At 35.6% G+C, this 15,509-nt stretch overlaps 1 protein-coding gene across 1 annotated transcript in view; it reads left to right on the forward strand.

The window, feature by feature from the left end:
• LOC311093806 (zinc-alpha-2-glycoprotein-like) overlaps nucleotides 1–15,509 on the forward strand; it is a gene marked incomplete at its 5' end in the record, with an annotated part of 221,495 nt that overhangs the window by 10,048 nt on the left and 195,938 nt on the right. Inside the window, 3 exons of the mRNA XM_084131399.1 lie at nucleotides 3,206–3,340; nucleotides 3,719–3,821; nucleotides 3,960–4,022. Of these exons, the coding sequence (XP_083987525.1) occupies nucleotides 3,206–3,340; nucleotides 3,719–3,821; nucleotides 3,960–4,022 (301 nt within the window). The remainder of the gene's footprint in view (nucleotides 1–3,205; nucleotides 3,341–3,718; nucleotides 3,822–3,959; nucleotides 4,023–15,509) is intronic.

A 15,509-nucleotide genomic window follows, 5' to 3' on the forward strand; every position in this document is an offset into this window, starting at 1 on the left:
AGCTGATCCACAGTCCACTCTGGACACTCCAGTCCAGTTAGTGGCGGTAATGTATTATCAGGAGTCAAACTCCCAGAAGAAGAATGAGATTCTGGCTCTGCCTTTCAAACGAAAGTAATTCACTGATGATTCTGTCTTGTGTCTGGGATCGCGAGACAGCGGCACGTTCACATGTGCTTTATGGCTCTGTAGAACATGATGCTGATGGTGTTACTTTTCCTGGGGAAACAAAATGGAATCAATACGACTTTTTGTCTCTGTTACATTTCTTTGCGCATAACCAATGTTCAGTGCGGTAAGCAAATTAAATATTTATTTTAATTTAGTTTTTTAATATATGAATGAATGGCGCTGGTGATGGAGGTTGAATTTTTTATAAAGTTAGTGTTAAATTAAGTTTAAGGTTCAAAGTGAAGCAACGCCCGTGATGCGACAGGGAGTGTTATTTATGATTGAAGGGAGATATAAGAGAATATTTTAGCCTAATCAGGAGTTCAGCGAGATTTTTTCTTTTCTTTTCTTTTCTTTTCTTTTCTTTCTTTTTTTTTTTTTTTTTTTTTTGCATATTAGTTAAGTTTTGTGCATTTGCAGCTTCCCTTCTCTCTTGTCCAGTGATGCAATAATAATGTGTCTCCTCATCATTGTCTGAAACTCTAGCACGAGCGGTAAAAGCTGATGTCACAATGGCACATTAAAACATGCATCATCACTACAGAATTAAAAGGAGGTCAGATGTGTTATTACATTCCTCCTGCCTTCAAAATATGATTGCAAAGATTCTTTCACTGCCCTTGCCGCCCACACGTTGAAGAACTTGAAGTTAGGCGCGCGCGTGCGTGTGTGTGTGTGTGTGTGCTTCTCCCGTTAGGGGGGTTATTTGAAGCTGCATTATCTAGCATTGTTTTGGCTCAGTTGCTGCTTGACAGCTGGTCCTCCTCCTGCGGAATGCGCTTGTAACAGACGGGGAGGGGTTTGGGGGGCCCATGTACTCCCGACTGTCATGGGACAAATATGCGGCGACATTATATGGGCGACGTGCGTGGGAATTCGAAAAACTCAATGGCATTTGCATGTCAATGCATCATCGTGTGGGACATCGTTTCCGCGTGGGATAGTTCAGCTTGTGGAAGAGGGCGCACACAATTCATTGACAAAACTGTGAATCTAAAGTTTCACAGAAATGCTATTGCATTTTTCACGGTTTGTGCAGTTTTGTATTAAGAAATGTGGAAGTTTATAGGCTATGGCTAGTTGATAGAACCGCTTCTGATCACAGGTAACTTATTCAGAACCATCTCGTGTAGCCTATACCTGTATTTTTCATTAATAACATTTTCAAACTGGGGGCCAAAGAGAGAGCTAGGAGTAAAAATAAAAAATAAATAATAATAAAAACAAGATCGAACTAACCAAAAAAAAAAAAAAAAAAATGCCTAGACCTACATTTAATAAAAAAAAAAAAAAAAAGATTAAAAATAAACAAATTGTTTTAAATAATTAACAGATTTGATTCAAATAAAATATAGGCTATTCAAATAAACAAATACACTTTGATTTAAATAACTAATAAATAGGCTACATTTGATTTAGATATAAATGCATATAAAAAATAAAAATTGATTTAAATGCATTGATTAAAATAGGCCTACATAAATTTGATTTAAATAAGATCAAGATCTAGACCCACAATGATCTAACAATAGAAACTAAATATTTTCCAAACAACATTTTACACATACCTATAATAATAATTGGGTCTTTTTATACATTTAATTATATAGCTGCATTGTACATTTAAGGATGGGGGTTTGGGGATAATCAGATTTGGGGGTCCGTGTGTAAAAGACTGCACTTTGATCACTTTGGTGTGTTTCCACAGTATTCTTGTCTTGCTTTTATTTTTCTTCAGAGAGACATCTTCTCCAGTATGTTTACAGCGCTCTCTCCAAACCTGCTGGATCCTCTGGTCCTGAGTTCAGTGCAGTGGGTCTGTATGATGACAGACGGATCTCTCACTACAGTAATGAAGAACAAACCTGGAAAAGAGACCGCCAGAGTTCAGAGATCTGGAGACACACTGAAGAACCAGATGAATCTAAAGACTGGTTTATACTCTGGCAAACTGCACAAGATCCAAATGTGACGGTGAGTCTGCTGAGTTCAGTAAAAAAAAAAAATTTTTTTAATACATTCATATTCGAAGAGTTATTTATTAAAATAAATATAGATTGTTTTGTTTATCAATGTTATCATATATTTTTAGGCCTCCATACACTACAGAGGAGAGTCGGCTGTGAGCTGGATGCAGTGATGAATGTAAAAGCGTTTGATGAGTACGGATATGATGGAGAGGATTTTATTGCCTTTAATTCTGACACGATGCAGTGGATGGAGAAAAATCCAAAGGCAAAAGAAGCCAAAATGAAGTGGGATGCTGACAAATTTCTTAATCTGTATCTCCAGTCATTCCTCAAGAAGTGCAAGGGCTGGATCTCCACATTTAATGAATCAATAAGCAGTATGTGTTGATCTGATGACTTCAGTGTCTTTCTATATAGTTTTCGAACATTTAAAATGTCTCTTGATTAGACAGCAAATGGAATTAGTGAATTAAAAATATAAAAACTTTCTCAAATAAAGTGCATGAGTCATATGGACTACGTTTATGGTGGTTTGTGTTTGATTTTTCTTTTGTGTAGAAATAATATGGAATATTGTTGCACTTTGATTTATTCCTGATGTTTCTTACTGCAGATGCACCAGATGTTCACACGTTTGCCTCTGAAGCTCCTCATGACCGAAGCAAGCTGAATCTGAGCTGTCTGGCCACTGGCTTCTACCCCAAACACATCGAGATGAAGATCACATTGAACAACGCTAGCGTTGAACCCTTCAGCTCTGGAGTCAGACCCAATGATGACGAGACCTTTCAGATGAGAATCAGTGTGGAGATTCACAGAGAAGAAGAAGAGAGTTATGAGTGTCACGTCTCTCATAGCAGTCTGACACAGACACTTATAACACAATGGGGTAAATATGAAAGTATGTCCTGTCAGAAGATAACTTTAATTTTTGACCTCTTTACTTGTATTTGTGATCAAATCTCAGTCAGATTTTCTCAAATTAAATTTGGATCTTTTTTGTCATTGCATGTTGTTATTAATTCATAAAAATTGTAAAAAGACTTGTTGTTGTTTTCCTACAGATGAGAAGCGCACTAATAGCAGTGAAGAATCTAGAAGGCATGATTTGGCAGTAACGGCAGCTGTATTTGCACTGGTAGTTTTAAATGTGTTTTTATGGTGTTTCTGCGCAGGAACGGCACACAAAGAGTTAAATGGTAAGTTCAAAATGTTTAAAACTATTTAAAGTAGTTCACCTAAAAATTTTTTTTTAGGTGAAAACTTTCTTTTATTCTACAGAACTGAATTATTCTTTTGTCCTTTCAATGAAGTCAATGGGGTGCAAAATAACATTGGACCCCGTTGACTTTCATTGTGTGGACTAAGAAAAACGCATTCTTCAAAATAACAAATTTTTCTTTAATAATCGTTTTAATAATTTTTTGAAGCTACATTTGTAATGCAGATAAACTGCTTTAAAAATCAGTGCCATAAAAGCTTATGAATTGTGAAACACAAAACAGTGAATAATTACGAAGTCAGCTTGAGCTAAGCTTAATGCTAAATTTGTCTAATGTGTATTTTATAATCTCTAGGCCAGATGAACTATAATGGCTCCAGCAGAAGAGAGAACGTCATCTCAGGGTCTCCAGAACGACCGAAGCCTGTTGAGCGAAACCGGTTTCAGTGGCTACTCGGGTCAGTTTGGGCTTCGTTTGAGCAAACTCAGTTTTTTCAGACTCAGAAAAGTGGATCCCCTTTTAGTGGTGTTCATCAAAATTTGATACTGGAGTTTAAGTCCAAGAAGGTATTAATGCAGGGTTTTTTTTCCTGCAGGCCGAAGAATCTGTGCTCATGTACAGCAGTGAAGCCAGAAGAGGATCTTCCTACATTCATGAGGTTCTTCCATGAAAACACATCTCAGGGTTTCAAAATTAGAATTTCATTTCACCGCTCTGATCAGGCCAAATAATTTGTAAGCTTTAGTGGTCAAAATAGATTACAATTAGTTTTTTATTTTATTTTTATATGGAGCCGGTTGCATCAGCTGCTTAATGCACAAGTACATTGAAATATTTACAAAAGCCTCCGACCATATATGTGACCCTGGACCACAAAACCAGTCACATGGGTCAGTTTTCTTAAATTGAGATGTATACATCATCTGAAAGCTGAATATGAATAAATAAGCGTTCCATTGATGTATGTATATGTTAGGATAGGACAATATTTGGTCGAGATACAACTATTGTAAATCTGGAATCTGAGAGTACAAAAAAATCGAAACATTGAGAAAATCTCTTTTGTTCATTTATGTTGCCGATTGTGCTGCATTCACTCACAAAAATACATGTTTTATATATTTACGGCAGGAAATTTACAAAATATCTTCATGGAACATGATCTTTACTTAATATCCTAATGATTTTTGGCATAAACGAAATATCTATAATTTTGACCCAAACAATGTATTGTTGGCTATTGCTACAAATATACCCGTGCGACTCGTGACGGGTTTTGTGATCCAGGGTCACATATGATGTTTCTGTTTGCATGCATTTACATTTTAAGAAAGAACGTGTGAATGTCCTTACGTATGCAGGTCAAATTTCCACACTAAAAACTATAGTGTTGTTCCAGGTACAGCAGGTAAACCACTTTAATGCTGCAGCCAATTAAGTACAAAATGAGTTACAAACGTACCTGATCTGTTCTGTTCTATGCACTTTAAGCCATGGTTCCCAACTCTGGTCCTGTTTGATCCCTGCAGCAAATTTGGCGTTGGCAAACACTGATTTAATCGTATCCACTTTGAGCTATCTATCAGTCTAAAGCTATCTGTCTACTTTGAGACTTCAGTGTTTTTGCTCTAATTCATCTTTTGATACTCATATGAGTTGAGTTGTATAAAGAGTTACATAAATTACTATATCCTTCTTTACACTGAATAATACATGTGATTCACTCGGACTGATAAATAATAGTATGGATGAATGGTGTTTAAATTGCCCCTATTATGCTATTTTAAAGGTTCCTGATTTAGGTTTAGAGGTGTCCTCCTACAATAGGTTTACAGGCATCAAAGGTAAAAAAAAAAAATGCATCAAAGGTTTAATTTTCTCATAATATAGATTGCACATCACCTCATTTCTCAAAGAGTCTGAAACCGGTTCATTCGAAGATTCGGTCTCTCTAAACCCCTCCTTTCTGAGCTACTCTGCTCTGATTGGTCAGACGGCCCAGTCTGTTGTGATTGGTCAACCATAAACAAAAAACCCATTAGCATATCTGAATCTCCGCCCCGGATCTTCCTCAGCACTTGATTCACAGTGATGCGAACAGTAACGATGGCGTTGGTTTTTCCGTATCATTTCCAGCACGAGTCTCATTCTTTAGAAGTGCAGAAAGTGGATTCACAGCACAGAAAACAGCGTCTTCTCAACATGTGGACAACATGAACCAAACTCTTCCAGTCTCAGCTACAACTGCAGTGTTTGAGGGTCAAAGTAGATGTTGATCGCCGTCAGCCAATGAAGATCATAGGCTGGCATTATGCAAATGTGTGACATTGTTACATAGGTAACAGGAAGTGAGACTGGAATTACTGACGACTCAATTTAGCAGTTCAGAATCGATTCTTTCTTTAGGAGACAATAAGTCCATTTATCTGCACTTTGATCTTTAAAACTTTGCAGATATTTTACATTCACAAACAGCTCTATTATTACACGCTACATGAAAGGTAATATCCCAAAAAAGCATATAGGGTCACTTTAACATGCACCATTCATCTTTTCTGAGGAAAATTCATAGGTCAAATGAATCACCAATGCTGTATATTTAAGATTAGGGAGGTTAATGAATTATTGTTGAAAATTTCAATGAATAAGCTAACCCAGATTATGCTATAATTTGCGTCATTGCCTGTACCGTACCGAACGGCCTGTGTCCGTTACTGTTGCATATATGGATGTGTGTTTTGAGGTATTAACGTTAATGATTTGAATGAAAATCGATTATTAATATTCTGGAGAATTCCTTACAGTATTTAAGTAGCAACAACTTAACTTTTATTTAATCTTTACACACATATTACATGTACAAAAGCTTCAGGTCGTCAGAAACACTGAACTTTTACATTTTTAGTATAAAATATATTGAATGCGTTCATTTCATTTGCTTTCAGAAGACCTCAATGTTAAATGTTAAAATGTCACATGTCTTTTATATTGTTGTTGTACTGTCTGTTTAGTGTTTATTTTTCATCCTTGTTTTGAACTATTTTCTTTGTTCTCCATGAAGCTGCAACTTGTTTGTAAATGTACAAATATTTTTAATACCAATAAACCATAAACCTGAAACTTCTCCTTTGTCAGTGTGTTTTTACAGGCGAGGTTTGCTTTACTTGAGGAAACAGTATAAAATAAGTTGTTCAATAAATTAATTAAATTACAGCAATACACTGCTTTTCTAAAACTAAACAAAAGTGAAATATTTTATTTTGAAATTGCCACAGTTTAAGTTGCAGCCAAAAGTAATACTTATAAACATAAACAAACTCGGATCACATTTTCATCAAAATTGGATACTGGAATTAAAAAAATTACACCAAATTCAAGAAGTAATAGAAATAGATACATAACATACATGAAATATGAAGGTTCCATATAATGAAGGTCAAATGATGGATAATTTGTGTAGTTAAACTTTACAGAAAGCTTTAATGGTGTAATGGAGGCTTAATTACTTTAATGGTGCAACCAAATCCAGTAATGAACACTTCACCTCTGGTCCCGCAGGATCCCGTTGCACATCTGCATTTCTGGATACTTCAGGAACAGGGGTTGGGAAACACTGATTTAATCAGTCTAAACTTTAAGCTCTCTCTACACTGTAAAAAGTGATTCTGAGTTTTAGTCAGGTGGACAAGTAAAATCATGTCCTGTCAACTTGCAGTGTCTCACTACACAATAGGATGAGTTATAACAACCTCAACTTGAAGGGAAATGGAAAACTTAAAATAACGTGTTCATATAACAAAACATAGGTTCTTTCAATTTTCTGCCTCATGCGCATGTGCCAGAAACTCTACGTCATGATGACGTACTATTTTAACGAATTTGAGCCAGACGCGCCATCGCCATTTTCTGCACGAGAAGACGAGATCACGACACGAGTTGCTGATGAGAGAAAAAAGACGAAGGAGCTCTTATTTGAACGACTACAGATGGATTTTTATAGTAAGTATAACGTTACCCTGATTTATGGAACGCCGTTGGGGACAATACTTATTATATGCAACGCGTGAAATTTGGACGCATTAACACGCACAGTTTGTACGCGTAAATACGAAGTATATGTTCGGGTGTCGCGTCAGACCGCACAACAGCCAATAGCGTTGCTCTGTTTAGAATTTCATTTGCATTTGTGATGCGATGGCACGTTGCTGTATACATATATAAACATCAGACGACATTTCTTTCCGTGAGGGATGATGTGCTGTTAGGTAAGCAAATACCTATGCAAACGTCACACGTAACATTTGTTCGTGAATGAGATCGTAATTTTACGTTGGCATGTACATAGGCAAGCGTAAAACTTTAGAGTCAATGATGCATTTATACGTTGGCTGTGATGTCAGTGCTGTGTCATGCTGTGGCATCTCATCCCATTTGTACTCATGCAGGTTTTTTGTCTCCGGTAACGTGGAAAAGTGGATTGCTCTCTACGATGGCTCTTAGAAATTTTTTATTAAACTGTCAAAGAACTTTTACAGACTGCATTCAGTTTGCATCCTCTTATAACAGGCTATATACACATGTACAGTGCTTAATTTGTAAAGTGGGAGGTCCCGGAGCGCAGATCCGGCGACTCAAAACGGGGGTTGGAGGTAACGGAACAAAACAAACAAAAAACAAAAAATAAAATAAAAATTACACTGCCTACGTAGCTTCTCTGCAGGGACAGCGCCAGAGAATTTTTAACGCATGTGCCCACTCAGGGTGCTAGATTTGACGGAGAGCCGCGCAAAACTTGGCCACTAAATATTTAATCTTCAGTTATGTTAATGATCACAATTAAAGTTTTATTTTTATTAAATTGAACAAGGGCAACTTTCAGCATTCAATCAAATAGGCCTATTCTAAAAGATGTAGGCTATTATTAATAATAATGTTATTTCAACACAATATCTCGTTATTTCGAAATAATATGTGTGCGTGCATCTGTAAATCCGGTGATGCGTGTATTGATTTTTATTAATAAACAAGTGTTTTCTCTAAAAGTGTCGACTCGGCTGCAAAGATGAAGTTGACGATCGCCATCTCCGTGTGAACGCGCTTATAGAGAAATGCACATAAATAAGACTAATGGATTACATAATCAGAGAGTAGCCTTTTTCTTTTTTCTTTTTGAATTATTTCGTTTAAAGACATTTCAAGCTTTGTGTATTTGATGTATTTGTCATGTCTGTGTGAGGCATACACTGAGTTTCGTTAAGTTAGGGTGTGCTCTAGTTCACGTGCAATGGAAGTGAGCGCGCGGGCGCCTCCGTTATATTTGTTTCGTAGGCCTATACAGGCAATTGGTTGATGAAAAATTGATTAAAATTAAGATACAATTTATACAAAACGAAATTCACTTTAAAGAAAGGCTTTCTACAAAACAACTTCAACTTCAGCGGTCAAAATCATGTCTGACCCGCTCCATGTCTCATTGCGCATCCTATCTTACTCGGTCGTGCTGTTCACTTTTCATAAATCAACATAAATGGAAAAAAAATAACATTATAATATTTTAACAAATATGAAACTAAATGCGCTTTTTTAATGGCTAAAACAGTATAGTAGGCCTACATACTTTCTATTTGTACAAATTTCTGCACATTAATTTAATTCTGAATTTTGCACACACAAGTTGAAAGGCATTTGTTCAAATCAAGTTCACGGATAATTGTGCGTGCATTTATTAATCATTATGATACTAAAATCCTAACAAATAGGCTATGCTATGTACAAAAATCAGAAAAGCCCAAATCAGAAAAACAAATCAAATGAGCCCAGAATATGAACGCAATTACACGTTAAGCATTTTCCTCCCATAGAAACCCATTATAAGAACGCTTAATGTGGCTTAATGCAGATTAGAATGTCCCCTTATGTCGAAATAACGAGATATTATGTCGATACTAGGCTACTGTGTCCACCGTGGTCTCCTTTTTGATCAGCGGAAACGATTTTTGCTTGTTTGGGATCTGACTGTCCAGCGTATTTGAAAAAGTTAAGCAAACTTTCCTGTCTTTTTGACATTTTTCCCCTGCGTGAAACGATCGAGGCTAACAGCAATCTCAACTCGTACAACAAGCGCGCAAGTCATGTGTCACAAACATTGAACACTACACAAACAGTATTTATTTATTTATTTTTCATTTAGGCAATTAATTTTAGTGACACAGTACCGAATCCAATAAAAAAGGTGCCGGATCCAATGTCGGAGGTGACGGAACATGTTCCGGCGTGTTCAGGCTCAAATTAAGCCCTGTGTATAACATATGTTAACATATGTATACAACATACAACACTGGATACGGCCATAGCCAGGGTTTAATAATTAGTGAGGTCCAGGGTGGGGTGTCAATAATTATACATAATAGTGCCAATAAATGCCATAAATCATTCAACTTTAATAAATACAATGAATAATAAAGTTAGCAAAGGCTAAATACTAAATACTGTGGCTATTGTTTTTTCAAAATGACTGGAGTAATCTCCGAGTGGGCCAGCATCAATCTGGTATGAGAGACTCTGGAATGCTCCTTGAAGTCGGGATGTCAGTTTGACTGGAAATAATTAATACACATATACTGTATGTATACTATATGTCAGATAAAAATAATCTAATAACAACAATATATTGTAACAATCACAAATTTAACAATTATATTATAACAATAAGGCAAATACAAAAGCAGAAAACAAAGCACCAGTAGCCTATGACAATTTACAAATCTTTATTCAACATTTAAACACAGACACAATCATACGACACATAAACATTACAGAATCACTACAGCAGGCGGACCACGTAAACTGTGGGGCAGCCAGTCCAGGATTCAGTAGACAGTTAGATGCTATTTACTTATAAATATGTGACAGATAACGTTACTATTTGCTCATCAGTATTGTTGTGCATTAAACATCCTGCAATTTAACTGACAGTAGATTATTAGATTTATAAAACAATATTAAAATCATGGCAACTTATTGAGATATTAAAGAGAGCTACCCCTAACCTTACCCTAAATGTAACTTTTATGAATTAAAATGAATTTTAAGTCAAATCATTTTTATTGAAAACAATTTTGCGTTTAATAACTGTAAAGTTATAAAAAAAAAGCGCTGTCAGTGGGAATAGAACCCCGGTCTCCCTTTACACGTTACGCCACAGAAACCGCTGACTAAAGAGGTGACTTTTTCCACATATAGGGTAGACTGGCCTAGTGTAATTAGTTCTGCCAACAAGTAGGCTATTTGCAGTGGTCCAAATAGACACCTCGAATGCATTAACCAGGGGGGAAATAGGCTATGGTCATTGGATCACAGAGACCACTCACTTTTCCTACAGGACAAATTCCTTTAACGTTACAAAAGAATATAATGTTAATTCATGCAGTCATTGAATGTATTTAATCATTGACTCTAAATTATCACCAGTTTAACTAAAACAGAAAAATTTGTATGTCGCACATCAAATAAGACTCAGAAATATTACACGTTCAAAAATGTCATGTTTACACGACGAAAACGTTCGTATAGAAACACGTAACAAAAAATACACGGCCAAAAATGTTGCGTTAAGGCGATACAAACGATCGTGTCTTTAAATAACATGACAAAAAACTTCGCGTTTAGACGTACAAAACGTTCGCGTTTACACGGACCAAAAAGACGCGTACAAACTGTGCGTGTTAATGCGTCCAAATTTCACGCGTTGCATATAATAGGTATTGTCCCCAACGGCGTTCCATACTGATTTGTTCTTTCTTTCATGTAAAAATTAGGCTTGTTTCGTTTGCACTCACCGACCGCGTATTGATTTCAGGCTATCACATTTGACAAACTAAGACAACTTGATTAGTAATCAGGAGCCGCATGCACATTTTTGCTAGCTATACAGTGTGTTAGACGACACCGAGCTGCTGTCGAGACGTGAGCAGAAAGAGAAGTCGTCTTTGACTAGTATAAGTTAATGTTGGTAAATAGATAAAAAAAGTCTACATATAAGTTACTTTTTAGCGTGTTCTTGATCGGATCTCATTATCGTTAGAAACACAGAATGACCAGTAACGTTAATATCTGAAGCACCACCGCCAGTCCATATTTGTGTTTACCATTACGAATAAAAATGCTTGATTTACTTATGTTAAACGCCCAGTTGTTATTTTTTTTAAATGACATACCATATTTTGAGCACGTGCAAATATTTATAGGCTAAATGAATTTATTACTTGGACAGTTAGGGCTGGGCGATATTATAATTAATGTTTCAATTTAATATATATATATATATATATATATATATATATATATATATATATATATATATATATATATATAAATGTAATTTGTTTCAGCTTTTTGAACATGTTCGGTATTTATTAGTATTTATATATTTGCTCTGAAATAGATTTGAAGGCTGATTTCTTTTAGTAATTTCAACCAAATAAATTGTTGCCAGTTTGATTGAAAATGTTTAAAGCAAGAAGAAAAATACAGTAAAAATCAAGAAATTAAATAAATAACAACAACACTTGTATAAATATAACAATATAAAAGCAATATTAACTTATAAAAGACTGAGACTCGAGATTTGAATCAGTTCGACTGATTCATGGAAAAGAATCAGAGAAGAAACTCAATGGCCAAATAAAATCATCACAATGTTGCTTCATTTTATAAATATGTGATATTTTATAAACAAAGCGTATATCGCCCGGCCCTACAGTGTAAACTCAGACTGAACGAACAAACACAACTGGTGTCAAAGGTCATGATGATGTCATATAGGGCCAAGTACTCACTTTCTACTGAATCTTGTTATGATGATGTTGAGTTATTGTTTCATATTATTTAATGTGTCCAGTTTGAGCTCAGTCCAGATGTGAGTCATGTGACACAGCCAGTCTTTCCCACGACACGCCCGTGACTGAAGCTTTTCTGAAGTGTAATTTCTACAGTGACCTGACAATATTATTTCACAGTCATTATTTCTTGATCCGTTCGGTGGTCGAGGCTCTTGAAGATGTTCGTTTCGTGCAGTTTTTGCCCTTCACTCGCTCTCGTTTGGATACAGTCGTTTATATTCGCAGTTCTGAAGCTCTGGTGTGAAACTCATTTCAGTTTTAACGAGATTTTAAAGTGACATGCATGCATATTGTATTTGCACTTACATCTTTGTTTGTACATTATCGTGTAAGAATGTATATACGTTTGTAAATGTAAAGAAAAATAAGTTGGGTCATTTGCAAACACACGTTTCTGTGCCAAGCACTATTATGGGAGAGCAATGCAATATGAGAGGATTTTAATATTGTGAAATGTTTTATAAAAGCCTTGAACCCCGATCTGTTCTGACGTGATCGATCCAGTGCACAGAACAAAACTACTTCTAAAATGGGATTTGATGCCAAAATCTGAGTTGATTACATCTCTTGAATTCTCGATTTGTTTGATTGAAGGGAATTATGGATTTGTAATGAAGAGCTCAGGAAAGAGTCCGAGTTTTTAGGACACAGACGTCTGAATCTGAGCTTCATCTGTTTCCACACTGACACATTTTGTTCACAGACGTGCGAACATCTCACCTGAACGTCCTGTGATAGACGACACAGAGCTTTTGTTGATATATATCTATAGCACTTGTGTTATTTTGTGTTTGACGTGATGTTTCCAGATGTGCAGAACAGATAGAGATGATGATGATAAAACATTGGCTGTCCGATGATTTGGTGAATCTCACAAAAAATGTCTGGGTCACGCATTTCACCCCGAGGAGTCATACATGAGAAATGAAAAACACCCTTTATTTTATTTATTGTTTACATTTATTTTATTTTATCAAATCATATTCAGTACAACAAATACTACCATGATCTATGCTTCAAAATTTAAATACGTTTTAGTTATTATTTATTATTATTTGCAGTAAGAGAACATTTTTTAATTAGGTAGCCTACTTAAAACCTATTTAATTTTATTTATGTGATTATAAAGTAGTATGAATCATATTTGTTTGTAAAAAAAAATTAAAAAAAATTATATATATATATTTACATTTTGGGGTGAAATATGACCTTGTTAATCTTAATATGAAGTTAATCTTCTAATTTTTTTACCTCAAGACTGGTCATAACTTTAAGTAACATAAGAAAGTAGATTGGACTAGCCCTAACTAATTTGGTCAGACTAGATCTTCAGATCGAGTCTTAACTTGGTCATTTCTGACCGTTTTTGTGAGATTCTCTCGGGTAAATGAAGTATTTTGAGGTTTGCTGTTCTCCTAAAGCTTGTGGATTGTGGCTGATCTTGTGCTGTAATGGATTTGAATAGGGAAGAAACTGGACTGACCTGCCGTCGCCAAAAGCAGGACAGAAAGCCACTGAGATTATGAACATTTATGGGGTGTTGTTGTAATCTGCAAATGTAAATATAGATATGCTCTGAATATAAGACTTAATGTTAAAAAAACACAGAGATTCAAAGCAATATATTTACAGTCTGTTGCTATAGAAACCACACACGTCTTTTCTATAACCTGCATTTTTACAATAATGTTTAAAGGCAAATGTCAATAAAAGATTTATGTAACATTACATGCTGTCTTTAATTACTGTAATTATTTTTTTCTATTTTCTGAATTCTGTCATTAATTCCTCTTTTGTTTGCATGATTCAGCTTTATTTATGTTTAAGAATAATGCTTCTGGGTCCTTTATTAATCACTAGTTCATACAAGGTGTAAAGGAGCGTGTTTTTAACCTGAAAACAGCAATGAACACTTTTAAAGGGATAGTTCACTTTGAAATTAAATTTTGGTATGTTTTAGCTTACCTCAAGGGCATCCAAGATGTAGGGGTCTTTGTTTCCGCAGTAGTTTCAATTTTGATATTTTTAAGTCAAACCGTTCTTGTCTGTCAGTCATATAAACAAACAGTATTTATATCGTTTTTATATTTATTACGCACGAGAGATCACTTCCGGCGCTTGCGCAGACTAAGCCAGAACGCGCGCACACGTCACACACCAGGAAGCGCGCGCGCCCTCAGATCACTTGGACGTGGTTGTGTACAAGAGGTAAAAACGATATAAATACTGTTCGTTTTCTCACACAAACCGCTTGTTTCGTGTCTTAGGCCATCAATGTGTACTTACGATGGGGAATTGTTTAATCTGGACTTCTCTGTGCATGCTCTTTGAGGTGGTGACCATAGACCTGCATTATATGACTGACAGACAAGAACGGTTTGACCTAAAAATATCAAAATTGAAACCACTGCGGAAACAAAGACACCTACATCTTGGATGCCCTTGAGGTAAGCTAAAACATACCAAAATTTAATTTCAAAATGAACTATCCCTTTAAGTAAAAATGTTTAATCCTTATTACAGCGCGCGCACACACACACACACACACAGTACATTAAACAGAGTTTAGGAATATCTATGGAGCACATGCCCATAAAAGTGTGACATCAGTAGCAAACAGAATATTACAGGATTGAAAAATATTAAGAATTTAAATGCATTTACACTGCAAGAAGAAAAGAGTTGTCTTTAAAAGAGGACATCTTGCTATATCAGTGCAAATAAAAGTGAAGTTAGTTTATATAGTTGAAAAAATGCTTCTGATTGGTAGCACTTATATGACAAGTTGCCAGCTCAGGGTGCTGACCCACCAAAGACTGTCCGATTAGAGACTAAACGAAGATGCACTTTTCTGGGAATAACCCATTTATTGTCACCACTCAACAGACTGGGTTGTATGTTGTCTGTTGTTGTATTGTCTCTGATTAATTTGGTTTCTCCATCAAGTTCTGGGGCCAGTGCGACTAGTCGACTGTTCCGTGAAAGTGGTTTACCTGTCCTTAGTTGTTCTAAGTCTGATGAAAAGCATTCATTTATTTCATTTCATTTATTCATTTATTTCACACACGTCATATTAAAGACAAATACAAAATTGCAGTAGTTATAGTTATAGGATGATTATTGTGTGAAAAGGGGGAACCCCAAAGAAGCTATTAAAAGCTTTTAATAGGGGGCCCAATACCAACATACAACAAATAAATAACATACAAAAAAAAAAAAAAAAAAAAAAACACTAAATCCATAAA

Source organism: Abramis brama, assembly GCF_963993115.1.
Source record: "Abramis brama genome assembly, chromosome: 12".
Lineage (NCBI taxonomy): Eukaryota > Metazoa > Chordata > Actinopteri > Cypriniformes > Leuciscidae > Abramis > Abramis brama.